General features: G+C 37.0%; 1 protein-coding gene across 4 annotated transcripts in view; it reads right to left on the bottom strand.

The window, feature by feature from the left end:
* Nucleotides 1-2,270: 2,270 nt before the first annotated feature.
* The window catches only part of muc5.1 (mucin 5.1, oligomeric mucus/gel-forming), a 29,940-nt gene continuing 5,718 nt past the window's right edge, over nt 2,271-26,492 (bottom strand). Inside the window, exons 10-48 of one of the 4 annotated variants that reach the window (XM_089128010.1) lie at nt 26,217-26,334; nt 25,982-26,120; nt 25,708-25,815; nt 25,415-25,484; nt 25,196-25,330; nt 24,914-25,072; nt 24,669-24,763; nt 24,445-24,574; nt 24,104-24,356; nt 23,479-23,519; nt 23,284-23,381; nt 22,919-23,070; nt 22,540-22,678; nt 20,641-20,748; nt 20,364-20,543; nt 20,029-20,268; nt 19,087-19,243; nt 18,620-18,748; nt 15,546-18,491; nt 13,521-15,488; nt 9,438-13,400; nt 9,107-9,264; nt 8,661-8,835; nt 8,311-8,546; nt 7,965-8,148; nt 7,532-7,712; nt 7,074-7,258; nt 6,884-6,953; nt 6,656-6,786; nt 6,535-6,566; nt 6,264-6,411; nt 6,010-6,102; nt 5,551-5,591; nt 5,333-5,452; nt 5,130-5,228; nt 4,909-5,028; nt 3,229-3,268; nt 2,925-3,042; nt 2,271-2,694 (exon numbers count right to left, since the gene is read on the bottom strand). In XM_089128010.1, coding sequence (XP_088984136.1) covers nt 2,514-2,694; nt 2,925-3,042; nt 3,229-3,268; nt 4,909-5,028; nt 5,130-5,228; nt 5,333-5,452; nt 5,551-5,591; nt 6,010-6,102; nt 6,264-6,411; nt 6,535-6,566; nt 6,656-6,786; nt 6,884-6,953; nt 7,074-7,258; nt 7,532-7,712; nt 7,965-8,148; nt 8,311-8,546; nt 8,661-8,835; nt 9,107-9,264; nt 9,438-13,400; nt 13,521-15,488; nt 15,546-18,491; nt 18,620-18,748; nt 19,087-19,243; nt 20,029-20,268; nt 20,364-20,543; nt 20,641-20,748; nt 22,540-22,678; nt 22,919-23,070; nt 23,284-23,381; nt 23,479-23,519; nt 24,104-24,356; nt 24,445-24,574; nt 24,669-24,763; nt 24,914-25,072; nt 25,196-25,330; nt 25,415-25,484; nt 25,708-25,815; nt 25,982-26,120; nt 26,217-26,334 — 13,640 coding nt within the window. In that variant the 3' untranslated portion in view covers nt 2,271-2,513. Of the gene's footprint in view, nt 2,695-2,924; nt 3,043-3,228; nt 3,269-4,908; nt 5,029-5,129; nt 5,229-5,332; nt 5,453-5,550; nt 5,592-6,009; nt 6,103-6,263; nt 6,412-6,534; nt 6,567-6,655; nt 6,787-6,883; nt 6,954-7,073; nt 7,259-7,531; nt 7,713-7,964; nt 8,149-8,310; nt 8,547-8,660; nt 8,836-9,106; nt 9,265-9,437; nt 15,489-15,545; nt 18,492-18,619; nt 18,749-19,086; nt 19,244-20,028; nt 20,269-20,363; nt 20,544-20,640; nt 20,749-22,539; nt 22,679-22,918; nt 23,071-23,283; nt 23,382-23,478; nt 23,520-24,103; nt 24,357-24,444; nt 24,575-24,668; nt 24,764-24,913; nt 25,073-25,195; nt 25,331-25,414; nt 25,485-25,707; nt 25,816-25,981; nt 26,121-26,216; nt 26,335-26,492 lie in introns of all 4 variants that reach the window. The other 3 variants (XM_089128009.1, XM_089128008.1, XM_089128007.1) reach the window with 3 other exon arrangements.

The raw sequence follows: 26,492 nt of genomic DNA, 5'->3' as shown, positions 1-26,492 counted from the left end.
CTCAAACAAAGTCCTTTTAGGCAAGTCATTCCACTCGGCCGCCATCTTGGCAACGCCTCCGGGCAGCTATTTCGGACTAACAAGACCAGGCTCCTATCTAAATGAATGGGCAGAGAGTAAGAACTGCACTTTCACTGGTCACCGGGACATAAAAACTGCTTGAATCGAAACAGCAGTAAAATATGATAAAGATTGCTGAAAAAGTTTGATGACTTTGCCCCAAAATAAGGTTTAAAACACCTTTTTCACCACAGGCTGTGCTTTCACAACGCATGCGCAAGGGTCCTCATCTCCGCTGTCGCAAACCTCAACTGTGCGCATGCGTCAGTGCAACCAGACGATAGGCTTACATGTTTCCCAGCTTGACTGTTAAAAGCAGACGATTGGCTTTCCAGCAGGAGGGGCGGGGCATGTGCATACAACCGCCATCTTTGGCGTTACGGGTTTTCCGTTGAGGATTTAGGAAGTGGCATGTCTCTATATAAAATGTCTCTGTCTCAAATCAATGTCTCTTATCGCCATTATTATTTATGTACATGATCTCTTACATAAGATTTGACCAATTAGTTGCGTTGGCATCCAATTAATATAGTCATCAAGGCATTGCTACATTAACACATCAAAACGTCAACGCTGTTGCCTAGAGAGATCATCAAATTCATTCACTCGGCATGACTCTGAAGAAACTAAAGAGCCCGGGTTCACAATGATTTAACAAATGAAGGAAAATGTATCTTTTTTATATATTTTGTTCAATACCTCTTGGTGCCACTGTGCCCATTTTTCTCAGATACGTTTGGAGCATGATTCAGATGATATGTACCAAGTTTCTTCCCAATCCACCTAACCGTTGATGAAATACAATGTTTTTTCGTGGCAAAAACAAAATGGCCACCAAGCACAATGGCTGACCCAGGAACACTGGATATGACAAACTAGTCGTCCTGTGTGTTTCTTGTCGTCAGAGCAGTTCAGGCTTGAAGTGCCACCTCCATGTTTTGTTTAATTGTGATCATTTTGATTTAATTCATCAGCTAAAATGTAATTAATTTAATTTAACATTAATCGATTGACAGTCAAACAATGCGTATGTCTTAAATCAATACTATGACATAATCCAAAGACAAATAGGAACAGTGCTTGATTCAATAGCCTTTTTCAGCAGGGTTGTGTACTTAGATCTTCATCCCGGCCCGTTTGACATGTTTGAGGTTAGTTACTGACGACTAAAGATCTTTCTGGACGCAACAGCAAACATTTGGGAGGCTTTTGAATGTGTAAATATTAATTACTGTTTGCTTCATGTCAGAGTACTGCTCGTAAGAGAAAGATTAATTTGTACCATATTACAAATAGTACATAGTACCATATTAAATGCTGGGTCCCACTTTATATTAAGTGGCTTTAAGTACTATGTACTTACATAGGAAAATAAGTACAATATACTTATTGTGTTCAGGTTGTATAGTAAAACACTTTTGCTGCTATTGAGGTGTGATATGGGTAAGGTTAGGGACAGGTGTGGTGGTATGGGTAGGTATCAGGGTGGGTTAAGGTGTAAGGGAAGGGTCAACTGTGTAATTACAAATGTAATTACATCAATTAATTACAGTTGTAATTACATGCAGGTATTTTCAAAATATAAGTACAATGTAAAAACATGTATATACACAATAAGTCCAATGTATCAAAGTAGTAACTTCAATGTAAGTACATAGTACTTAAAGCCACTTAATATAAAGTGGGACCGTATTTAGCATTAAATGATTAATCATGGATGGGTGTGTAAATATATGTATAGGTCTTATTTCAAGTTGTCTTTTAAGATGTAAACGTTAAAATAAAAGGATGAATGCAATGCATGTTTAGTGATGTTTTGTATTGGCTTAGATTTACAAAGTAGGCTTTTTACAGTCCAAATTCACTTTAGTTTCACTTTCAGGTTTTCAGTCTTGAGCTTCTAGGTTTCCCTCCCAGTATTTGATGGAGGTTTGATGGTAATTTGGTTACATTAATCCTGTTCCTGGATATCTACCATCAGCTTTAACACACCCGTTTTAAAATATCAAATGTTATTCTGAATATCTTAGCTGGTTATCTGGTTCAAGTGTGTTTGATAAGGGTTGGAACTTTTTTTTTTTTTTTTCAAATAAAGTGTCAAAAAAAAAAAACCTTATTACTAGTGAATTATGTTTTCTGACCCCTTTAACATATAGAAACTTATTGTGAAGTGATACCAGTTTTCTACCATGTAAAAATCCAGTATACTGTTTTGTTGCCATTTATTTTGCTTTATTATAGTCATCATTCATTTTATAAGAAGGAAATGTAAAGAATCACATTTTTCATTGCTAAAAAAGAAACAAAATGTTCAAAAAGCCCAGAAAATGTCCGGAGAGATAATAGTTATAGAATAAAAAGCTGAAAAAATAATCACCAAATTATATTTTTTTTTTTGCAATTTCCTGGAATCACAATTGTACCAGTAGAGCAGAAAAACTGAACAAGATCTTTTATCCAATGTTATTCTGGTTTTCACACGTAATTGGAGTACATTTGCAGCTGTCTATGAAGGTGTAGTCATGAAGGATCTCGGTGTCATCAGAACACTTCAGCTTCACTTTTTTAATGTGGGTTTTCACCTCAAGACAGCAAGAACAGCTGTGCTTCATGATGTTCATTTCCATTGAATACCTATGCAGGTTTACAAGAAAAAACCTCAGTCAGATTATTATTAAAAAAAGATGATCCTAATCTCTTTGCAAGTCTTGGATAATCAAAGCATATTTCATGTTTGGAGCTAAATGTTTGGCCTAATACTGCTCTATGTTTACACTTGTAGTTAACATGCATTCAGTATGAGTGTGTGAGTGTGAACTATATTTCACAGGTCAATGATCAATTAGATGTGCGTGTGCTCTCACATTGAACCGGTGTCACAGTTGCCACCGCAGGACGTCACTTCTATGGGTTGGACGGACTTGCAGCCATTTACAGTCACGTCTGTGGTGTTCTTCTTCACAACACAGTTCTTGAGGTCACCTGATATATTAGAGGTAATAGGAGATCATTAAAAATATTAAATATTTTTATCAGTTAAGCTGGACTTTATTCTTGAAAAGAACAAATGTCTGTGTGAATCATTCATGAATTTATCTTGAAATGCTGCGATATTGATTGCCCCTTGATTACCATCAGGATATTTTGAACAAGGAAACAATTTCTTACATGTGTTGCAACATCCATCTGCATCGAGTCCCATTGTTCCCTGTTCAGACAAATAGAGCCTTGTTTAGCAACAACATGTCATTTGACTTTTTTCATTCTTCAAATGTCTATACAAAGTCAATGGGGCCAAAAACATCCAAATATATTTTTGTGTTCCACAGATGAAAAAGTCATACAGGTTTGGAATTACATTAAGAGTAAATGGATGATGACAATGATGAAGTTTAATTTAAACTAATTCACTCTTTCTGAGGTAAATTACTTTAAAAAGACATTTTTAATGTCCCACATTTACCTTGCGAATCATGTCGTTCCAAAACCTGTTTTTAATGAAATCTGAGAAATTCCTGTCCCTCCATTAACAACTACAAAACTACCACTTTGTAAAACCAATCCATATGAATTAAGCGGGTTAGTCCAAAATTATTCACATGTAAACATTCATCAATGCACACATCAGTTGTAGAAAACTGAAACTCAAGTATGTTCGCTTGACGTGCGAGAACCAATGAGGTTCATTCTTGCTACGCAGCCCGTTTGAGCTAGCCTGACTTAGTCATACTCATATTCTGGTCAGAATATGAGCCTGAAAATCCTCCATAGGGCTTTGATTATGAGGCGTGTCTTAACCGAACCAGGAAAAAAAAACCTCTGCACTCAATTGGATAGTCGGTAGACCTACAACCAATTAGAGCAATGCAGTAAGTCAACTACTTTGCATAGCGCAGTTTTCAACTATATAACAACAGTTAAATAACGAGTGTTGCTTCTTTTACTTACTCCTCCATGAGTGCGACCAAAGGAGAAACCCAAACAACCAAAGGCTTTTCATTACGTCCCATCTTCTAAGCGACCATCAGAGCCAGCTGATAAGTTACACTTTTGCCGAATCATGTAGGAAGGACGGCAAAAATATCTTTCCTATCGACAAATGCCTTGATTGCCGTTTTCTGTTTGTCTATTAAAATGAATGCGCTGTCGATTTATTTTATAACATATTTGATAACGTGATGATTACGTCCCTGAAGATCACCTGTCCATCATCGTATAAAGCCCGCCCTGGCAATTTGATTGGCCCGAACATTTTTTGACTGATCATAATTACTCCTCAATGGATCGAGTCCAGATTGAACTTCCCGACCAAAAAATGTTGTGGGCGGAGTTCGGGCTGGCATCCAGGCTACGTTTCAGCTTCATGAAGAACCAATTAGGTTCATTCTCGTGTTACGCAGCCCGTTTGAGCTTCCTTCTTGCGCGTCTGGCAAGTACGGTTGAGCTTCTGTGTATGTTTGCTAATCAATATTTATATGTGGATAAAGGTCTAAATTAAATCTGTCCATCATATAAAGCGATGGTGTCTCTTCAAAAAAATTTGACTAAACCACTTAATTCATCTGGATTAGTTTTGTAATATCTCTTTATGAACTTTTCAAAGCATCAAAGTGGTAGTTGTGTAGCTGGACAGAAATCTCTCATATGTCATTTAACTTTGTGTTAAAATAAATTTCATTTAAAATAAATTTGTGTTTTGAAGATGAACGAAAGTCTTACGGGTTTGGAACAACATGAGGGTGAGTTTTTTTTTTTTTTTCATTTTTGTGTGAACTGTTAACAGGTTGCACCACCACATAAGATACAAACAACAAATATATCAAATGTTGCTTAAGATATTAAACCCACGGGCACACAGTCATCTTCATTGATGACAGGGCAGCTTGGCATGGTCTTCTCTATCATGAACGTGCCATTGACTTGATAACATGTCACACTTTCACATTTGTAGACGATGCCCTCTCCATCCTACAAAATAAAAAAAAAAAGATAGGCTACATGAGGATCAAAGAATAGAGCAGATAATTTGTCCAGTGAACTGAAAGTGTAAAGGAAAGTTTGTTATGTACCTTGAGAGTATGAGTGGTGTTGTCTGGCGCAGTGTAAATACAGGCATTTTGATTGCATGTCCCACAGCACTCTCCATCTTGTTCCACACGCTCATAACCCTTGGAGTACAAAACACTTTAATAGTTCATATATTCTTCTTAAGAAGTTTCAAATGAATTATTTGATAAATTGATGGTTCACAAGCAAAACTTTAAATTATTACCCGCGGGCAAGGTGAACAGATTTTCGAAACACACATGACGCTGTGTAGTTGAGTCTGTGGGTCTTTATCCATTTGACAGTCACATTCCACACAAGGCTCAGGGGTGATTTTAGCTCCAGGCTAGAACGAAGAGATTTCAGAGAGTCAGAAAAGTGGAAAATATTATCACTATTTCCTTTTGCTTTATTTACTTTATTAATGTGAACTTATGAACTCACCTGGTACTCAGTGTTATTGTACACACAGACGTCTTTAGGCACTGGAAATCAGAACAATCCATTTTAAAAGTCATTATATCAATTTAATAATAATGTAAGCTAATTTCATTTTTTTATGAAAAATAAAAAAATTCATTCCTATTATGCAGTACATTTGTATTGATAAAATATCAATCTCACCATTTACATAAAAATTACACACAAAAAAACAATTACATAAAAATGACACTACTACTTAGAGCAGCTGTCGTCATTATTTCCATGTCCCTTTAACGTGAAGAACTGACCATTTATCTCATATTCTAGGATTTTCTTTAGATTGTATTATTGTGGATATTTAAAACATGGACTCAAAAGTTGCTGCTTAACTGGAATGACTCACAAGTCTGTTTTTGTTTGACAGCAAAATGAGTCATTATGTTTAAGATTTTAAACCACAGAAATGTTTCTGAGACTTACCACAGGGTGGACAGCAACTGCCTTCAGTTTTATTTTCTGCTAACTCAAATCCCACATCACATTTCTTCTGAAGACACAGCTCGAGATCACACACTAAATGGGTTGAGATGAAATGGGGAGTCAATTTAAATGATTTTGCATGCATTTATGTACGGATAGTGAATTATTTTTAGTGAATTATTTTTAGTAAGTCGTGCAAATTCATTATCTAGGTTGTAATGATGCACCATCAAATTTGTTTCATCTTGACTCACCACATGTTGGGCAGCAGTTTTCAATGATTAATTTTTGTTCTGATCCACAGGGCTTTTCAATCGGACAGCTGACAGGCACAGTTTTAATACCAAAGGTCTCATTGGAGCATGTGTATACAGAACAGCCCATGGTCCATGTATCCCCAGGCTACAGAAGGAAAAGCAAGTAGATGATGGTTAGGAATCGTGGTGATTTTGCAAGGCAAATGCATAGTGAAATGCTTGACTTTCTTGAATATTTTTCAAAATATATTGCTTTGTCTAGACATACCATTCTAGGTAATCCATCAGGGCCGATACAATCTACATGGAGGGAATGCAAACCAAATCAATGAAAATAAGACACAAAGGTGCATTTATCTAAAAAAAGACGTAGAAAGTAAATGTCTTACCGCAGTAAGCTGTACAGTTATCTACCGTTGAACTAACTTGATATGTGTTATCCGGACAGAAACAACCTTCCATAAATGTTTGAAGACACTCCTTGCTTTGACATTCTTTCTCCACAAATAAATCATTGTACCTAGTGGTGAGTTGATAGATGCACGTCAGACATTAAGTATTATGATTCCAGCACTTGTTAAGGACTATGGATATGGAGGATTGTAGAGCGAGATTACCTTGTGCTGCAGGTTTTTTCTATTTTAGGCCCACAGCCCTTGTAGACTTTGTGACTGGGGCACGTGTATTCTGTTATAGAAAACAATGACAACCAAGTTTCAGAGTCTTCTCAAGTACAACATGTAGAAGATAACCAGCTTTAAAGTACAATAAAAATGTAATCAAATGGTTAGGGTTCATTCTACGTACCACACATATGTTGGAGTTGATCTGATGTTCTCCAGTCCACACAGATACCCTCCTTGCCACATAGCTGGGCATACGCTTCCAGACTGGTGCAACCGGTAGAGTTCTTTCCCATGTGGCACACATCATATTTGCATGCCTCATAATAATTTTCATAAGGAATGACCCCATGGCATTTCTCAAACATTCTGTGGAGAAACAAATACAAAATACAAAACTTTTGATTTCAGGCATTTGAAAGGGAGATCATCTCCCAACAATGAAGATTCTGCTATCTTTTACTCACCGTGATGTTGTTCCAAATTTGAATGACTTTTCAACAGAATACAGAAAGTCAAACACATTTGGAACAACCTGAGGGTGAACCAATAAAAAAAAAAATCAAATAATTGATAGCGAATACATTTAAAAAAAGGTAAAACACTTTGTTCTAATCAGTGTTACCAAATGCTTTTCCTTACTCGCCCTTGATGAGTTCACAAATCTTCGGATTGCAGGAGGGTGGAGGTGTAGGTTGAATTCGAGTTTGAGGGGTTTTGCATCCTGGTGGGACCATCCAAAGCTGTGCCATGTTCACACACGATTGATCGATTTGTCCATCAGGGCGTCGGCAGTCATCTGTGAGGTCGTTGTTGCAAACCCCTGAAAATTTCAATTATAGTAAATCTAAATGTAAAGAGTTTTAAAAGAGGGAGTTTAAGTAGAGAATAAGTAATGGGATTATTCAAAGTTAAAGTTTCGTTTACAGTTATTGAAAACCTAATTTAATTGTTGCACTGGTAAACATGACATGAAACTGACACATATAGTACTTTGTACACATCTCACAGACAGAAAACAAATGCAAGTATTATTTGTTGCGAGTGCGACATGAGATCTCTGATCTGTACTCACCACACTGTCCCTCTGTATTGCCTTTGAAATAGGAGAATGGGAGACTGATCGCAAAGCCTTGTTTATTGACCAAAATCTCAACTTTGATTTCAGTGATGTTCACAACTACTGCCATGCCAGAGGTGGTGATGAAGAATTGGTCATTCGTGTAAGTTAGTTGTTTCACTTCATCATTAACATAGACCTGTGTGAAACATTGTCTTCCTGAGTTATGACGAAAATTGTTCTCTACAGTATGGTGTTATTTTGCAAAGTGTCGTGAATTTTGAGGACTTTTGTGTTCAATTTAATTTTTTGCTTGTTTTTCTGGAGCCTGTGAATGTTTTGCTGTAGTTCTAAGACTTACCTGGACCTCTTTAGTGTTGCTTGTCAGCTTGATTTTGTAGGATTTGTAGTTCACAATCACATACTCTGGGCAGGCAAGATTATTTGTAACATCACAATAATAGTTTTTAACGTGGACACTGATATTGTATTTTGGGATGATTTCTTGGAACAAAACATATGTACAGTTTCCTTGGAAAACATAGTATGTTCCATCAAAAGTTTTGTAATGAGGGTCACCCCAGCCACTGCATTTACCTGTCAAACCAAGTTACACCAAATGTAAACATAAGGCAATGGCTATAGAACAATTAATATTTTTTATGTTAAGGAAATTTACTTGAAATGTCCATGAGCAAGACTTAAACTTACATTCACACTCATACTTGGAGCAGCATCCATTGTTATAAGGCACCTTCTTAGCTTTAATTCCATTTGTACATTTAGGTATGACATTGTCAAATTTGCCACACGTTGGAGGTACCGATGAGACGCTGCCATTGTAGCATGTTTTGTTTTTGCAGTCTTCAATCCAGGATTCCATATGCTGGATGATGCAAGCAAATTGATGAACAAAGATTAATTAAAAATAAAATGATTTCAGGTATTCTTTCTATTCTTACCAGTTAATACTTCAGTCCCCTAACAGTTATACAGATTACAATTAATTAAGTGTTGTATTCCAACAGATATTATCATGTCAAATAACAATTTCAGGCTATTATGTTATTGTTTGAGAAATTAAATGCTGATATTTTGTAGAAATTGTACACGTGTCACTGCATTAGTTTACTTCTACTTAACTTGAATTAAATTACCTTTCTTTTGATATTTGTACAGTCTTTTGGAGGTGGAGGTGGATTTGTAGGTGGAGAAGTTGGGCATGGCTGAGACGTTTTCACAATAACACAAGAGGAGTTGCAGGTGGCAATAAAGCACCAACCTGCTTTATCAGTTTCATTATAGATTGTTGATCCTATAATTATAATAAATTGATGTGTGAGGAAGGTAAACAATAAGAGAGGATTTTAACATCAGTGGAACCTGAATGTAAAGTTGGATCAATGTACACACTCACAAGGATTAAACAAAATTTAAATTCAGAAAATTAAAAAAAAATTGAATAATTACTGTTAAAGTAACACTTACCTTGATAGAAACTGGAATTTTGATATTTGCATGTACATTGAGATGTGAAGTTCTTTCTTGGGGTTATGGGAGTTGGCCCTGTATTCACAGTGTAAGTACTTGAAGATGTTTCAGTTGATGTAGGTGTTGTTACTGTAAAGGTTGTAGGTGTAGTTTCTGTTGATGTAGGTATTGTCGTTACAGTTGTAGTTTTTTCTGTTGATGTAGGTGTTGTCGTTACAGTTGGAGTTGTTGTTTCTGTTGATGTAGGTGTTGTGTCTGTTGATGTAGGTGTTGTTGTTACAGTTGGAGTTGTTGTTTCTGTTGATGTAGGTGTTGTCGTTACAGTTGGAGTTGTTGTTTCAGTTGATGTAGGTGTTGTTTCTGTTGATGTAGGTGTTGTTTCAGTTGATGTAGGTGTTGTTTCAGTTGATGTAGGTGTTGTTACTGTAACGGTTGTAGGTGTTGTTTCCGTTGATGTAGGTGTTGTCGTTACAGTTGTAGTTTCAGTTGATGTAGGTGTTGTTTCTGTTGATGTAGGTGTTGTTGTTACAGTTGTAGTTGTTGTTTCAGTTGATGTAGGTGTTGTCGTTACAGTTGTAGTTGTTGTTTCAGTTGATGTAGGTGTTGTCGTTACAGTTGTACTTTCTGTTGATGTAGGTGTTGTTTCAGTTGATGTAGGTGTTGTTTCCGTTGATGTAGGTGTTGTTACTGTAACGGTTGTAGGTGTTGTTTCTGTTGATGTAGGTGTTGTCGTTACAGTTGTAGTCTCTGTTGATGTGATCGTTGTAGGGGAAATGCAATTGTCATTACAACATTTCACACGGATTTTATAATTGTAACAAAGTGGTGGCATGCCCTCTGCATTGTCTTCATTTGAACATGACAGTCCAAAAGATGTATTACAATACAGTTGTTGACCCAAATCTTCCAATGACTTTTGCGGATAATCTACTGCCCTACATTCAATCTCTTCAGGGCTTTGACAGGTAATCTTTTTTGAATTCCACAACGCATCGATTGATTCAGTTTCAAATCCTTTGGGTTCTGTACTGGGTGTGTTGCTATCGATCCACTCTGACCATTTACAACTTAAATAACATGTAGTTGTTGTTTCTGTTGATGTAGGTGTTGTCGTTACAGTTGTAGTTTCAGTTGATGTGGGTGTTGTTTCAGTTGATGTAGGTGTTGTTACAGTTGTAGTTGTTGTTTCAGTTGATGTAGGTGTTGTTGTTACAGTTGTAGTTGTTGTTTCAGTTGATGTAGGTGTTGTTTCTGTTGATGTAGGTGTTGTCGTTACAGTTGTACTTTCTGTTGATGTAGGTGTTGTTTCTGTTGATGTAGGTGTTGTCGTTACAGTTGTACTTTCTGTTGATGTAGGTGTTGTTTCAGTTGATGTAGGTGTTGTTACTGTAACGGTTGTAGGTGTTGTTTCCGTTGATGTAGGTGTTGTCGTTACAGTTGTAGTCTCTGTTGATGTGATCGTTGTAGGGGAAATGCAATTGTCATTACAACATTTCACACGGATTTTATAATTGTAACAAAGTGGTGGCATGCCCTCTGCATTGTCTTCATTTGAACATGACAGTCCAAAAGATGTATTACAATACAGTTGTTGACCCAAATCTTCCAATGACTTTTGCGGATAATCTACTGCCCTACATTCAATCTCTTCAGGGCTTTGACAGGTAATCTTTTTTGAATTCCACAACGCATCGATTGATTCAGTTTCAAATCCTTTGGGTTCTGTACTGGGTGTGTTGCTATCGATCCACTCTGACCATTTACAACTTAAATAACATGTAGTTGTTGTTTCTGTTGATGTAGGTGTTGTCGTTACAGTTGTAGTTTCAGTTGATGTAGGTGTTGTTTCAGTTGATGTAGGTGTTGTTGTTACAGTTGTAGTTGTTGTTTCAGTTGATGTAGTTGTTGTTTCAGTTGATGTAGGTGTTGTCGTTACAGTTGTACTTTCTGTTGATGTAGGTGTTGTTTCCGTTGATGTAGGTGTTGTTACTGTAACGGTTGTAGGTGTTGTCGTTACAGTTGTAGTTTCAGTTGATGTAGGTGTTGTTTCAGTTGATGTAGGTGTTGTTACTGTAACGGTTGTAGGTGTTGTTTCCGTTGATGTAGGTGTTGTCGTTACAGTTGTAGTTTCTGTTGATGTGATCGTTGTAGGGGAAATACAATTGTCATTACAACATTTCACACGGATTTTATAATTGTAACAAAGTGGTGGCATGCCCTCTGCATTGTCTTCATTTGAACATGACAGTCCAAAAGATGTATTACAATACAGTTGTTGACCCAAATCTTCCAATGACTTTTGCGGATAATCTACTGCCCTACATTCAATCTCTTCAGGGCTTTGACAGGTAATCTTTTTTGAATTCCACAACGCATCGATTGATTCAGTTTCAAATCCTTTGGGTTCTGTACTGGGTGTGTTGCTATCGATCCACTCTGACCATTTACAACTTAAATAACATGTAGTTGTTGTTTCTGTTGATGTAGGTGTTGTCGTTACAGTTGTAGTTTCAGTTGATGTAGGTGTTGTTTCAGTTGATGTAGGTGTTGTTGTTACAGTTGTAGTTGTTGTTTCAGTTGATGTAGGTGTTGTTGTTACAGTTGTAGTTGTTGTTTCAGTTGATGTAGGTGTTGTTTCTGTTGATGTAGGTGTTGTCGTTACAGTTGTACTTTCTGTTGATGTAGGTGTTGTTTCTGTTGATGTAGGTGTTGTCGTTACAGTTGTACTTTCTGTTGATGTAGGTGTTGTTTCAGTTGATGTAGGTGTTGTTACTGTAACGGTTGTAGGTGTTGTTTCCGTTGATGTAGGTGTTGTCGTTACAGTTGTAGTCTCTGTTGATGTGATCGTTGTAGGGGAAATGCAATTGTCATTACAACATTTCACACGGATTTTATAATTGTAACAAAGTGGTGGCATGCCCTCTGCATTGTCTTCATTTGAACATGACAGTCCAAAAGATGTATTACAATACAGTTGTTGACCCAAATCTTCCAATGACTTTTGCGGATAATCTACTGCCCTACATTCAATCTCTTCAGGGCTTTGACAGGTAATCTTTTTTGAATTCCACAACGCATCGATTGATTCAGTTTCAAATCCTTTGGGTTCTGTACTGGGTGTGTTGCTATCGATCCACTCTGACCATTTACAACTTAAATAACATGTAGTTGTTGTTTCTGTTGATGTAGGTGTTGTCGTTACAGTTGTAGTTTCAGTTGATGTGGGTGTTGTTTCAGTTGATGTAGGTGTTGTTACAGTTGTAGTTGTTGTTTCAGTTGATGTAGGTGTTGTTGTTACAGTTGTAGTTGTTGTTTCAGTTGATGTAGGTGTTGTCGTTACAGTTGTACTTTCTGTTGATGTAGGTGTTGTTTCTGTTGATGTAGGTGTTGTCGTTACAGTTGTACTTTCTGTTGATGTGATCGTTGTAGGGGAAATGCAATTGTCATTACAACATTTCACACGGATTTTATAATTGTAACAAAGTGGTGGCATGCCCTCTGCATTGTCTTCATTTGAACATGACAGTCCAAAAGATGTATTACAATACAGTTGTTGACCCAAATCTTCCAATGACTTTTGCGGATAATCTACTGCCCTACATTTAATCTCTTCAGGGCTTTGACAGGTAATCTTTTTTGAATTCCACAACGCATCGATTGATTCAGTTTCAAATCCTTTGGGTTCTGTACTGGGTGTGTTGCTATCGATCCACTCTGACCATTTACAACTTAAATAACATGTAGTTGTTGTTTCTGTTGATGTAGGTGTTGTCGTTACAGTTGTAGTTTCAGTTGATGTGGGTGTTGTTTCAGTTGATGTAGGTGTTGTTACAGTTGTAGTTGTTGTTTCAGTTGATGTAGGTGTTGTTGTTACAGTTGTAGTTGTTGTTTCAGTTGATGTAGGTGTTGTTTCTGTTGATGTAGGTGTTGTCGTTACAGTTGTACTTTCTGTTGATGTAGGTGTTGTTTCTGTTGATGTAGGTGTTGTTGTTACAGTTGTAGTTGTTGTTTCAGTTGATGTAGTTGTTGTTTCAGTTGATGTAGGTGTTGTCGTTACAGTTGTAGTTTCAGTTGATGTAGGTGTTGTTTCAGTTGATGTAGGTGTTGTTACTGTAACGGTTGTAGGTGTTGTTTCCGTTGATGTAGGTGTTGTCGTTACAGTTGTAGTTTCTGTTGATGTGATCGTTGTAGGGGAAATACAATTGTCATTACAACATTTCACACGGATTTTATAATTGTAACAAAGTGGTGGCATGCCCTCTGCATTGTCTTCATTTGAACATGACAGTCCAAAAGATGTATTACAATACAGTTGTTGACCCAAATCTTCCAATGACTTTTGCGGATAATCTACTGCCCTACATTCAATCTCTTCAGGGCTTTGACAGGTAATCTTTTTTGAATTCCACAACGCATCGATTGATTCAGTTTCAAATCCTTTGGGTTCTGTACTGGGTGTGTTGCTATCGATCCACTCTGACCATTTACAACTTAAATAACATGTAGTTGTTGTTTCTGTTGATGTAGGTGTTGTCGTTACAGTTGTAGTTTCAGTTGATGTAGGTGTTGTTTCAGTTGATGTAGGTGTTGTTGTTACAGTTGTAGTTGTTGTTTCAGTTGATGTAGTTGTTGTTTCAGTTGATGTAGGTGTTGTCGTTACAGTTGTACTTTCTGTTGATGTAGGTGTTGTTTCCGTTGATGTAGGTGTTGTTACTGTAACGGTTGTAGGTGTTGTTTCTGTTGATGTAGGTGTTGTCGTTACAGTTGTAGTTTCAGTTGATGTAGGTGTTGTTTCAGTTGATGTAGGTGTTGTTACTGTAACGGTTGTAGGTGTTGTTTCCGTTGATGTAGGTGTTGTCGTTACAGTTGTAGTTTCTGTTGATGTGATCGTTGTAGGGGAAATACAATTGTCATTACAACATTTCACACGGATTTTATAATTGTAACAAAGTGGTGGCATGCCCTCTGCATTGTCTTCATTTGAACATGACAGTCCAAAAGATGTATTACAATACAGTTGTTGACCCAAATCTTCCAATGACTTTTGCGGATAATCTACTGCCCTACATTCAATCTCTTCAGGGCTTTGACAGGTAATCTTTTTTGAATTCCACAACGCATCGATTGATTCAGTTTCAAATCCTTTGGGTTCTGTACTGGGTGTGTTGCTATCGATCCACTCTGACCATTTACAACTTAAATAACATGTAGTTGTTGTTTCTGTTGATGTAGGTGTTGTCGTTACAGTTGTAGTTTCAGTTGATGTGGGTGTTGTTTCAGTTGATGTAGGTGTTGTTACAGTTGTAGTTGTTGTTTCAGTTGATGTAGGTGTTGTTGTTACAGTTGTAGTTGTTGTTTCAGTTGATGTAGGTGTTGTCGTTACAGTTGTACTTTCTGTTGATGTAGGGGTTGTTTCAGTTGATGTAGGTGTTGTTACTGTAACGGTTGTAGGTGTTGTTTCCGTTGATGTAGGTGTTGTCGTTACAGTTGTAGTCTCTGTTGATGTGATCGTTGTAGGGGAAATGCAATTGTCATTACAACATTTCACACGGATTTTATAATTGTAACAAAGTGGTGGCATGCCCTCTGCATTGTCTTCATTTGAACATGACAGTCCAAAAGATGTATTACAATACAGTTGTTGACCCAAATCTTCCAATGACGTTTGCGGATAATCTACTGCCCTACATTCAATCTCTTCAGGGCTTTGACAGGTAATCTTTTTTGAATTCCACAACGCATCGATTGATTCAGTTTCAAATCCTTTGGGTTCTGTACTGGGTGTGTTGCTATCGATCCACTCTGACCATTTACAACTTAAATAACATGTAGTTGTTGTTTCTGTTGATGTAGCTGTTGTCGTTACAGTTGTAGTTTCAGTTGATGTAGGTGTTGTTTCAGTTGATGTAGGTGTTGTTACAGTTGTAGTTGTTGTTTCAGTTGATGTAGGTGTTGTTGTTACAGTTGTAGTTGTTGTTTCAGTTGATGTAGGTGTTGTTTCTGTTGATGTAGGTGTTGTCGTTACAGTTGTACTTTCTGTTGATGTAGGTGTTGTTTCTGTTGATGTAGGTGTTGTCGTTACAGTTGTACTTTCTGTTGATGAAGGTGTTGTTTCAGTTGATGTAGGTGTTGTTACTGTAACGGTTGTAGGTGTTGTTTCCGTTGATGTAGGTGTTGTCGTTACAGTTGTAGTCTCTGTTGATGTGATCGTTGTAGGGGAAATGCAATTGTCATTACAACATTTCACACGGATTTTATAATTGTAACAAAGTGGTGGCATGCCCTCTGCATTGTCTTCATTTGAACATGACAGTCCAAAAGATGTATTACAATACAGTTGTTGACCCAAATCTTCCAATGACTTTTGCGGATAATCTACTGCCCTACATTCAATCTCTTCAGGGCTTTGACAGGTAATCTTTTTTGAATTCCACAACGCATCGATTGATTCAGTTTCAAATCCTTTGGGTTCTGTACTGGGTGTGTTGCTATCGATCCACTCTGACCATTTACAACTTAAATAACATGTAGTTGTTGTTTCTGTTGATGTAGGTGTTGTCGTTACAGTTGTAGTTTCAGTTGATGTAGGTGTTGTTTCAGTTGATGTAGGTGTTGTTGTTACAGTTGTAGTTGTTGTTTCAGTTGATGTAGTTGTTGTTTCAGTTGATGTAGGTGTTGTCGTTACAGTTGTACTTTCTGTTGATGTAGGTGTTGTTTCCGTTGATGTAGGTGTTGTTACTGTAACGGTTGTAGGTGTTGTTTCTGTTGATGTAGGTGTTGTCGTTACAGTTGTAGTTTCAGTTGATGTAGGTGTTGTTTCTGTTGATGTAGGTGTTGTTGTTACAGTTGTAGTTGTTGTTTCAGTTGATGTAGGTGTTGTTTCAGTTGATGTAGGTGTTGTCGTTACAGTTGTACTTTCTGTTGATGTAGGTGTTGTTTCAGTTGATGTAGGTGTTGTTACTGTAACGGTTGTAGGTGTTGTTTCCGTTGATGTAGGTGTTGTTACTGTAACGGTTGTAGGTGTTGTTTCTGTTGATGTAGGTGTTGTCGTTACAGTTGTAGTCTCTGTTGATGTGATCGTTGTAGGGGAAATACAATTGTCATTACAACATTTCACACGGATTTTATAATTGTAACAAAGTGGTGGCATGCCCTCTGCATTGTCTTCATTTGAACATGACAGTCCAAAAGATGTATTACAATACAGTTGTTGACCCAAATCTTCCAATGACTTTTGCGGATAATCTACTGCCCTACATTCAATCTCTTCAGGGCTTTGACAGGTAATCTTTTTTGAATTCCACAACGCATCGATTGATTCAGTTTCAAATCCTTTGGGTTCTGTACTGGGTGTGTTGCTATCGATCCACTCTGACCATTTACAACTTAAATAGCATGTAGTTGTTGTTTCTGTTGATGTAGGTGTTGTCGTTACAGTTGTAGTTTCAGTTGATGTAGGTGTTGTTTCAGTTGATGTAGGTGTTGTTGTTACAGTTGTAGTTGTTGTTTCAGTTGATGTAGGTGTTGTTTCTGTTGATGTAGGTGTTGTCGTTACAGTTGTACTTTCTGTTGATGTAGGTGTTGTTTCAGTTGATGTAGGTGTTGTTACTGTAACGGTTGTAGGTGTTGTTTCCGTTGATGTAGGTGTTGTCGTTACAGTTGTAGTCTCTGTTGATGTGATCGTTGTAGGGGAAATGCAATTGTCATTACAACATTTCACACGGATTTTATAATTGTAACAAAGTGGTGGCATGCCCTCTGCATTGTCTTCATTTGAACATGACAGTCCAAAAGATGTATTACAATACAGTTGTTGACCCAAATCTTCCAATGACTTTTGCGGATAATCTACTGCCCTACATTCAATCTCTTCAGGGCTTTGACAGGTAATCTTTTTTGAATTCCACAACGCATCGATTGATTCATTTTCAAATCCTTTGGGTTCTGTACTGGGTGTGTTGCTATCGATCCACTCTGACCATTTACAACTTAAATAACATGTAGTTGTTGTTTCTGTTGATGTAGCTGTTGTCGTTACAGTTGTAGTTTCAGTTGATGTAGGTGTTGTTTCAGTTGATGTAGGTGTTGTTGTTACAGTTGTAGTTGTTGTTTCAGTTGATGTAGTTGTTGTTTCAGTTGATGTAGGTGTTGTCGTTACAGTTGTACTTTCTGTTGATGTAGGTGTTGTTTCCGTTGATGTAGGTGTTGTTACTGTAACGGTTGTAGGTGTTGTTTCCGTTGATGTAGGTGTTGTCGTTACAGTTGTAGTCTCTGTTGATGTGATCGTTGTAGGGGAAATGCAATTGTCATTACAACATTTCACACGGATTTTATAATTGTAACAAAGTGGTGGCATGCCCTCTGCATTGTCTTCATTTGAACATGACAGTCCAAAAGATGTATTACAATACAGTTGTTGACCCAAATCTTCCAATGACTTTTGCGGATAATCTACTGCCCTACATTCAATCTCTTCAGGGCTTTGACAGGTAATCTTTTTTGAATTCCACAACGCATCGATTGATTCAGTTTCAAATCCTTTGGGTTCTGTACTGGGTGTGTTGCTATCGATCCACTCTGACCATTTACAACTTACATAACATGTAGTTGTTGTTTCAGTTGATGTAGGTGTTGTTGTTACAGTTGTTGTTTCTGTTGATGTAGGTATAGTGGATGTGATTGTAGATGTCTCATATGTGGGAGTTGTTGTAACTATTGGTGATGTTATTGTAGTTGTAGATGTTATTGTTGATGTGGATACTGTGGTTGTAGTTGACATAGTAGTTGTGGTTGTTTTAGTAGTTTCAGTTGTAGTTGTGAAAATGAAAGGAGTTGTTGATGGGGTTGGGCATTGATAAATATTTCTTACTATTACCCCATTTGAATCACACAGAGCAGTTAAACATGCCCCGTTCCCATCTGTGGTGTCGTAAATGACAGATCCAGGTGGAAATAATTTCCCGTCATAGAAACATTCATCACATGTTTTAACACACTTCATGGTCTCCTCCCTGAGATATGGCCTCTCAGAAGGGCACTGAAGAAAACAACCTAAAAGTATAAATAAAAATAAGATATGGGTATTATCAAATGTTTCTAGACATGTTGGTACCTAATATCTTATTTTGAGAAACTCATACCACATATTTTCAAAATATGCTAAAATGCTCAATTCTTACCCTCAAGAGTAGGGATTTGATCAGAGCAAGTGCCTGAGGGATTTGTGCAGGTTTTCATGCAGGTGGATCCGCAGGTTTTATAGTGCCACTCACATTCATTTAGTTCATTGTAGTAGTCACAGAATACAGCTGCAAGAACAATCACTTGAGTCAGGACAATATTTCTATTTGAGCTACAGACACATTTATCCCGCAATGTTTTTTAAGCTACTGTAACAGATATCTATTATTAAACGAAGGTCATATTAAATTGGCCGTGAAACGTCATCATTTATTTGTTCTATTTTAACAACTTCTATGTGTGGATTTTATTGTTTCCTTATTCCATATATTCAATTTCTAAATCCATCATAAAAACAGTTCTGAAACTATAATAAAAATACTCATAAGTAATTTCATATTTATATTGTGAAAATGAGTTATATATATTTTTCGGCGAAATAAATGTTAGAAATATTTAAACTTACGACAAAAGTCTGGCCTCCTCCATGCCACACAAACTCCTTTTTTACGGCATTCAGCAGCATAAGCTGCCACTGCAGTACAGAGACAATCACAGTCACCTCCGCTGTCACATGCACAGGCGTCCCTTACACAGGCATCATAGTATGGGCGAGAGTCCACCTAGACACAGAAGAATCAGACACACAGATCCTCAAGGATTACAATGAAACAGTAGCTACACTACGTCCTGTTTCACAGACAGGGCTTGACTGAGCGATTACATAAAAACATTAAACATTTACGAAAATTGTACTGTATGTTTCAACATACCTTCTGATGTTAATTCTATCATATCACGTTAAAGGTTTTTTTTTTTTTTACCAAAGTTTTAAATGTATCAGGACAATGATTTATCAGCCAGGTTTAGGCCTTAGTTCAATTAGGGCATTAAGAAGTGTGGTAAACTTTTCTCCTTGATGAAAAGTTAGGAGCTGAGGAGACCAGGAGACAATGGACGTTTTCCAAGCAGAAGTTCTTTATTGCTCGTAGCTGCAGTCATGTCAGCATCGTCTGATTTAACTTAGAATACAGAACTATTCTTATACATTTAAAAAGAGGGCGGGATTATATAAAGGAGGAGACTATTGAAACAAAGCAAATGTAAATGATTCAACAGGCACCTCAGTTCATCAGGATAGCAGTTTTCTGTGCCTTGAGATGCTAAACAATGGCACTGACATATTTCAAACATTCATTTTACTGTGGGACAAGGCTCAAGCCTTGTCTGTAAAACGGGGATAGATGTATTAAATACAGTTAGAAAGTACTAAACAACACAAATTAATTTCATTTCAGTAATGATTTAGCATTTCTAGGCATCCATATAGAGTCATGAGTAAAAACTAGAATTTTAAGAACACGAACAAGGCTTGATTTTGATCCACAACTTGTTAATTGTTACTTACAGCTGATTTGCAGCCTTCAAAGACAGGGCTCGTAATGATTGCGCATTTTTTTTCAGCCCAGGAACGCCGGTTTGGATTTGCGTCACAAGGATGCTTCACGTTTGTCACATCTGGGCATTTGGCATCCACCTTCCAGCTATTCCCAAATTCCTCTGGATCGGTCACCACTTCTCCATTGAGCTTCATAAAGTCATTAATCGCATTGCCATCAAAGTTTCCACACAGCCCACACACCTTGCCCTGCCACAGAGATCACGTGGATGTTTAGTTGAGTAATTGAACAGACTAAGGGTAGAAGGTTCTTGAGTATGAGTGTACCTTTAAGGAATGCATACCTTTAGTTTGGGATGGAGTTGGATCATCACACTCGTTTTAGTGTCCCAGATCAAATTCAAAAGATCTTCAACTTCTATTACAATATATAGGACTGCAGAATGGATTTTATAGTTGTAATCTGTGCCATTGCCTTCAACAACTTTCACTCTATCCTCCTCAGATAAAATCATCTCGTATCTCTGTGGGATTTGAATAGTTAGTGACACAATATATATTGCATTTTAGGATGCTTTACAAATAAACATGTGCTGACTCTGAGCTATGAAATAGCCTCACCCCAAAGAACAGATGGATGGTCTTGGAGCAAATACTGTTGCCGGTGGAGCAGGGGATGTTCTCTGTGACCAGCCGGAAGGAGGGATACAAGTTTGTACCGCAGTAATCCTAGAAGGGTCACACACATAATAAAATATGTTCCAAATTATAATGCCCCATTTAATTAACCGGTAACACTACTCAATAAGGTTCATTTATTAAACATTAGTTAATGTATTAACTAACATGAACTAACCATTTGTTACTGTATTTGTAATTCTTTGTTAACGTTAGTTAATACAAATCTAGCTGTTCATTGTTCATGTTACTGTAGTTCACAGTGCATTAACTAATGTTAACAAGATGTTTAAAAAGTATTAGTAAATGTTAAAATTAACATTAACAAAGATTAACAAATGCTAAAGAAGTATTGTTCATTCTTTGTTAATGTTAACTAATGTAGTTAACTAATGAACCTTTTTGTAAAGTGTTACCAATTAACCCTCATATGCAGTTAATCTTTTTAAGTTATATAAAAAGTTATGTTTTCCAAATTCCATCAGGGCTTGGTTGAAAATATTGATTTCGCGATTTTAATAAATTCTCACTTAATTCACAGGAATCGATTCAAGCTACTTTTGATATGAGACAGGGTCTCAGCTTTCAAAATGTGTTGCTTTTAATATGAAATTAAAACAATGAATTAAAAACTTTAAAAACTTTGAAAAAAAAAAAAACCCTTTAATGTGATATGATAGAAATAACATCAGAAGGTATGTTGAAACATACAGTACAATTTTCCGAAATGTTTAAAGTTTTTATGTAATCTCTCAGTCAGTGTTTTAACCTCGTAAAGACGTTAATGTCTTCAATGGGTGTAAACAATGTAACGTAACATTTACCTCAGGAAAGCCATTTACTGACCATAGCTTGAGAGTTAGCTAATAAATGAACACTAAGAGCATTTTGCTAAATTTACAAAGCCCCCCTGGTCCCACTTTGGCAAAAAAAAATTATTAACTATCTCCTGGCCTCAAGATAGTAACTCGTGGCCTCAAGATACTAACTCGTGACCTCAAGATACTAACTCGTGGCCTCAAGATAGTAACTCATGGCCTCAAGATAGAGTTAGTATCTTGAGGTCACGAGTTACAATCTTGAGGCCACGAGTTAGTATCTTGAGGCCGTGAGTTACTATCTTGAGGTCACGAGTTAGTATCTTGAGGCCAGGAGTTACTATCTTGAGGCCACGAGTTAGTATCTTGAGGCCGCGAGTTACTATCTTGAGGTCACGAGTTACTATCTTGAGGTCACGAGTTAGTATCTTGAGGCCACGAGTTACTATCTTGAGGCCACGAGTTAGTATCTTGAGGCCGCGAGTTACTATCTTGAGGTCACGAGTTACTATCTTGAGGTCACGAGTTAGTATCTTGAGGCCACGAGTTACTATCTTGAGGTCACGAGATAGTATCTTGAGGCCAAAAGATAGTTATAATTTATTTTATTTATTTTTTTGCCAAAGTGGGACTAGGGGGCTCCGTACTAAATATATGAAGGATATTTACATTTAATTTCTCTTAAAATATTCTTCAATATTTGAATAAATCCATCATGAAAACATAAAACAATAAACGTAGAATTGTAGTAGAACGAAAGTATATAAAAATATTAATACTTTGTTATTGTTAAAAATGCCTTATGCACAATGTAAATGTTTGTATACAAACTGCTTTAATGTTACAGTAATGTACTGCATGGGTTCCTTTGAGATAGAATTATGAAATTTGTCAATACCCAGCCCTTTTTTTCATACGACTCTTTCATATTACTCTTAGTGCTTTTGCAGATATAATAGTAACTGGTATTTGTTAGATATCTGTAAATATATATATATTTTTTCATTGGCAGAGTTAAACTTACATGGGCTAAGGTGTGTTTACAGTCTCCGTGGAAGGAATATTTCCTGCCATCAAAAGTCTTGAAATGACCTTCACCGTAGATGGTACAGGTGCTGTAGCATGCCTTTTCTGTACAACTCCACACCCCGTTTGTGCATGTGCTGAAATATAGAGAACAATTCACAAATAAATACTAATTCAATGATAGCTTTGTTGCAGTTATAGGAAATTATTTTACGTTTAGTTAACAGTAAACACACTGGATCATGCTACAGTATGTGACATTTACACTTGTGTACAGATGTGTGTCCAAACATTTGACAGGTACTGTTGATGTAAAATGATAAAACAGGGATGGCATGATAACATGGGTTATAATATAACAGTTGTGATTGGCTCACCAGGTGTTACAGTCCTGCTGAACTTGGTCTCCAGGAGAATAGGAGACTCCATTGTGGGTACAACTACATTTTTCCCTCTCCACACACCCACCATTGCCATCAGCCAGAAGGTCGTCTGGACACATACACCCTGATACACACCCTGTGCTCACCTATTGACAAGATAAAATTGTTAAACCAACTTTTCCCTGCAAACTTCTAGCAAGATTTGCCATTTCATATTATCTGTCTCTGCGCCATTTAGAACTGCTGTGAGAATGCCAGCATTTGAATTGGACAAACTGGATTTTTGGGTCAAAACTACTAAGATTTCTCATTTCATTCATCCTCTTTTTCATGTATTCCATCCATCCGTCCCAACTCACGCAGTTGTTTGGGTCTTGTTTCTCACATGTCCTCTGACACTCTGTCCCTTTTTCTCCAGGATATGAGCATTTAAAGAATGTCATTGGAGCATTACAGTCTGAAAACACAACAAGCACATATATAGATTCAGAAAATTAGCCCACATCATACGAGTGATGCCTCAAGTTTGAATTTAGAAGGTGGTTTTAGTTCACCTGCTTGAATGGAGCACTGCAATATGCCATGGTTACAGGTGCTGTATTTGACAAAACAGTGAAGTAAAATCATTAGTAAGTTAGTATTAGTAAAAATCCACTATCAAGAGTAATACTATCGACTTGCTATCCACTACCGACTTATAATGCAGGTGGAGATTGTTATATAGGTGTACGCTTTTGTGACATGCTACATCTAAAATCATTTTAAACGGCATTTATACAGCAATTGTTATGCTTCTAATTAAAAAAAAATATATATATATATTTTTCATTTGGCAGTACAGGGCTATTGAGTGGGGGTGAAACAAAATGTTTAAAAATGTTAATTTAGTTTAGTTTAGTTTAGTTCAGTTTACTTTATTGTCATTCAAACATGTTAGACATGAAGGAACGAAATTCGTTTCCCAGGTCCGGCAGCGTAATACAGAATAAATAACAATTCAATTCTCAGATAAACCCCATAAAACATATAAAATAGATTATATATATTACATTAAATATCCTAACCATAAAAACAATCAAAAACCATAACCCATCTGACTATAATCATCATAAAAGTGTCATGTGCAGTAGCAGCAGTAGCAGTGGGTACATTATGCATATGTTAAACTGCTATCTATACCATTTATAACCATCTTTGTAGTACACTGCTGATGGCTCTATGACTTGGTTTTCATAGTAACAAGGACACTGGTCAGCATGTACACAGCTGCCGGCTTCATTGAGGTATGTTCCCTCAGGACAGACACAGCCATCTACAGGTGTGAAGGACCCTTGACAGGTGTTATCGTGTACACTGAGAGAGCGGCAGGTGCTTCCACAGCTGGTCACTCCGTAAGCGTACTTCATGTTTTCTGGACACTTCAAAATTGTGTCTATAGAGCAAGAGACACACAGAGGCTAATTTGAAACAGTGTACACTCATAAATATTTGTTTGAATGTGTATTTTATTAAGTTCTCACCACAGGGGTCTGAATCCATCCAGCCCTGGAGAATGACTCCTTTGGCAGCACATGCGTGGGCATACGTGGACACGGCCGCACACATACACTTTTTAATATCTGCACACTTGCAGGTGTCATAGACGCACCACTGAAGCGAAAAAACAGATTGAATGTATGTATGCATCAAGACAATTGTGCAGTACATTTTAAAAGAGAAGAGTGTTTTATGTACGAACACTTACTTGGTAGTACATCTCAGGATTTATTTCTGAGTGACATTCGGAAAAGGTCCCATTTGGGTTTGTGAGACGGGAACACCAGTCTTTCGCAAGTTGCTCTACGAGAACAAAAACAGGAGATTTGCTTGTTTACTTTGTTTAGCACGACTGAATTGAAAATGTACTGATTTTTTGTCAAGAAAATAGTGAAATTATCACTGTAACATGAATACTGTGAGCGTGTTGCTTTTATTTAATGCAGTAAGCACCTGTGTCCATATTCAAGCTGCAGGGGTTGTCAAATGTGATTTCAAGATCTGGACAACTGCGTTTCCAAAAGTTGACAAAGTTGGTTGGTGTGCCCTCTATCATGCCTGATCCGGTTTTAAAGTCGTCTGTTTGGATGTCGTTATAGTTTCCACACAGACCTGAGAGGAACATGGTTAAAAGTAGTTCATTAGAAATGTATTTCCTACAAATAAAAAAAAATAACTTTTTCAGAAAACATTACACATATTTAAAATCTGCAGGTTTTTTTTTTTCCAACTTACCGCTCATTTTTCCTTTCTCTTCAGTGCTGGCTGTAATATACAACTGCATGACTGGAGCCAACTGGATCTCTAGACGAAGACTCTTCATATCAGCTATAATGAAGGAGGAAGAGGGCTGGAAGATGCTCACAGGACCTGAGACAACAAAATTATCCAGTTATTTTATACATATATATTGATGACAAAATAAAAAGTTCTCATATATTTGTAAAAACCCACCTATGGTTGCTGGAAGCACATTTGCACTGATTCCATTCGCTGCAACAGTTCCAACGGAGGAGAAACTAATCTGTTTTATTAATAGAACATCAAGAAAGATATATTATTATTAAGACTGTATTATTATTGCTCATAGTAGTCAGTATAACTATTATTATTAGCAAGATAATAATAATTTATTATTATTAATACATTATAAAAATAATAATAAAAATTTAACAATGATAATAATAAAAATGATAATAATAAAATAATTTGATAATAATAAAAAATTCTTTAAACCCAGTACTTACAGTGGTCCCCGAGATGACAAGGGTCACTGAATTTAGACACGTGTCTTTTCGGGCCGGACCACACGCTGCCAGATTTCCCATGACAGCAATATCACTGTCATCAGAGTGCTGGAATAAAAAAGGACTGTAAGAACCTCCAAATTATATATAATGAATATAAATTACCATGTCCACACTTTTCTGATTGTTATATAATAAACCGTGTGGATAAAAGACTTTCATTGATCTCGCCCTGACAGAAAATATCTGTGGATCATCTGATATCCTGACAGACCTTAGTGAGGATGTAGTCACAGTTCCCGCTGAAGGTGAAGCTCTTTCCATCATAGGTGGTGACGTGAGACCCTCCCACAACAGAGCAGATTCCGGGACATTCCAGGTGTGTACAGGTCCAGTGTCCCGAGTCACACACACTGACAAATACCACAGCAGTGTTAGCATGGGTAAAAGTATTCCGGTAAATGTATATGAATTTCAATGTGACTAAAACATTTAAATAAAAAATGTACCATTCTTTACAAGCTTGTTGGTAAGACTCTCCTGATCGATATAGTGTGCCATCGTGATCACATGGGCACTGGTTCACAGGAACACATCCACTCTGACCAATGTCGTCTTCAACGGTGCCTTTACAAAAAGAAAAGCGTGCATTTAGAGTCTGTACATGCTGAAATTCATTGATTATACACTACCATTCAAAAGTCTGGGGTCAGTAAGAAAAATACATGAATACGTTTATTCAGCAAGGATGTATTTAATAAATAAAAAATGGCAGTAAAGACATT

This window comes from Pimephales promelas, chromosome 25, assembly GCF_988280905.1.
Source record: "Pimephales promelas chromosome 25, fPimPro1.hap1.1, whole genome shotgun sequence".
Classification (NCBI taxonomy): Eukaryota; Metazoa; Chordata; class Actinopteri; order Cypriniformes; family Leuciscidae; genus Pimephales; species Pimephales promelas.
The sequence above is the reverse complement of the archived record's forward strand: the minus strand, read 5'-3'. Positions and strand labels throughout refer to the sequence as shown.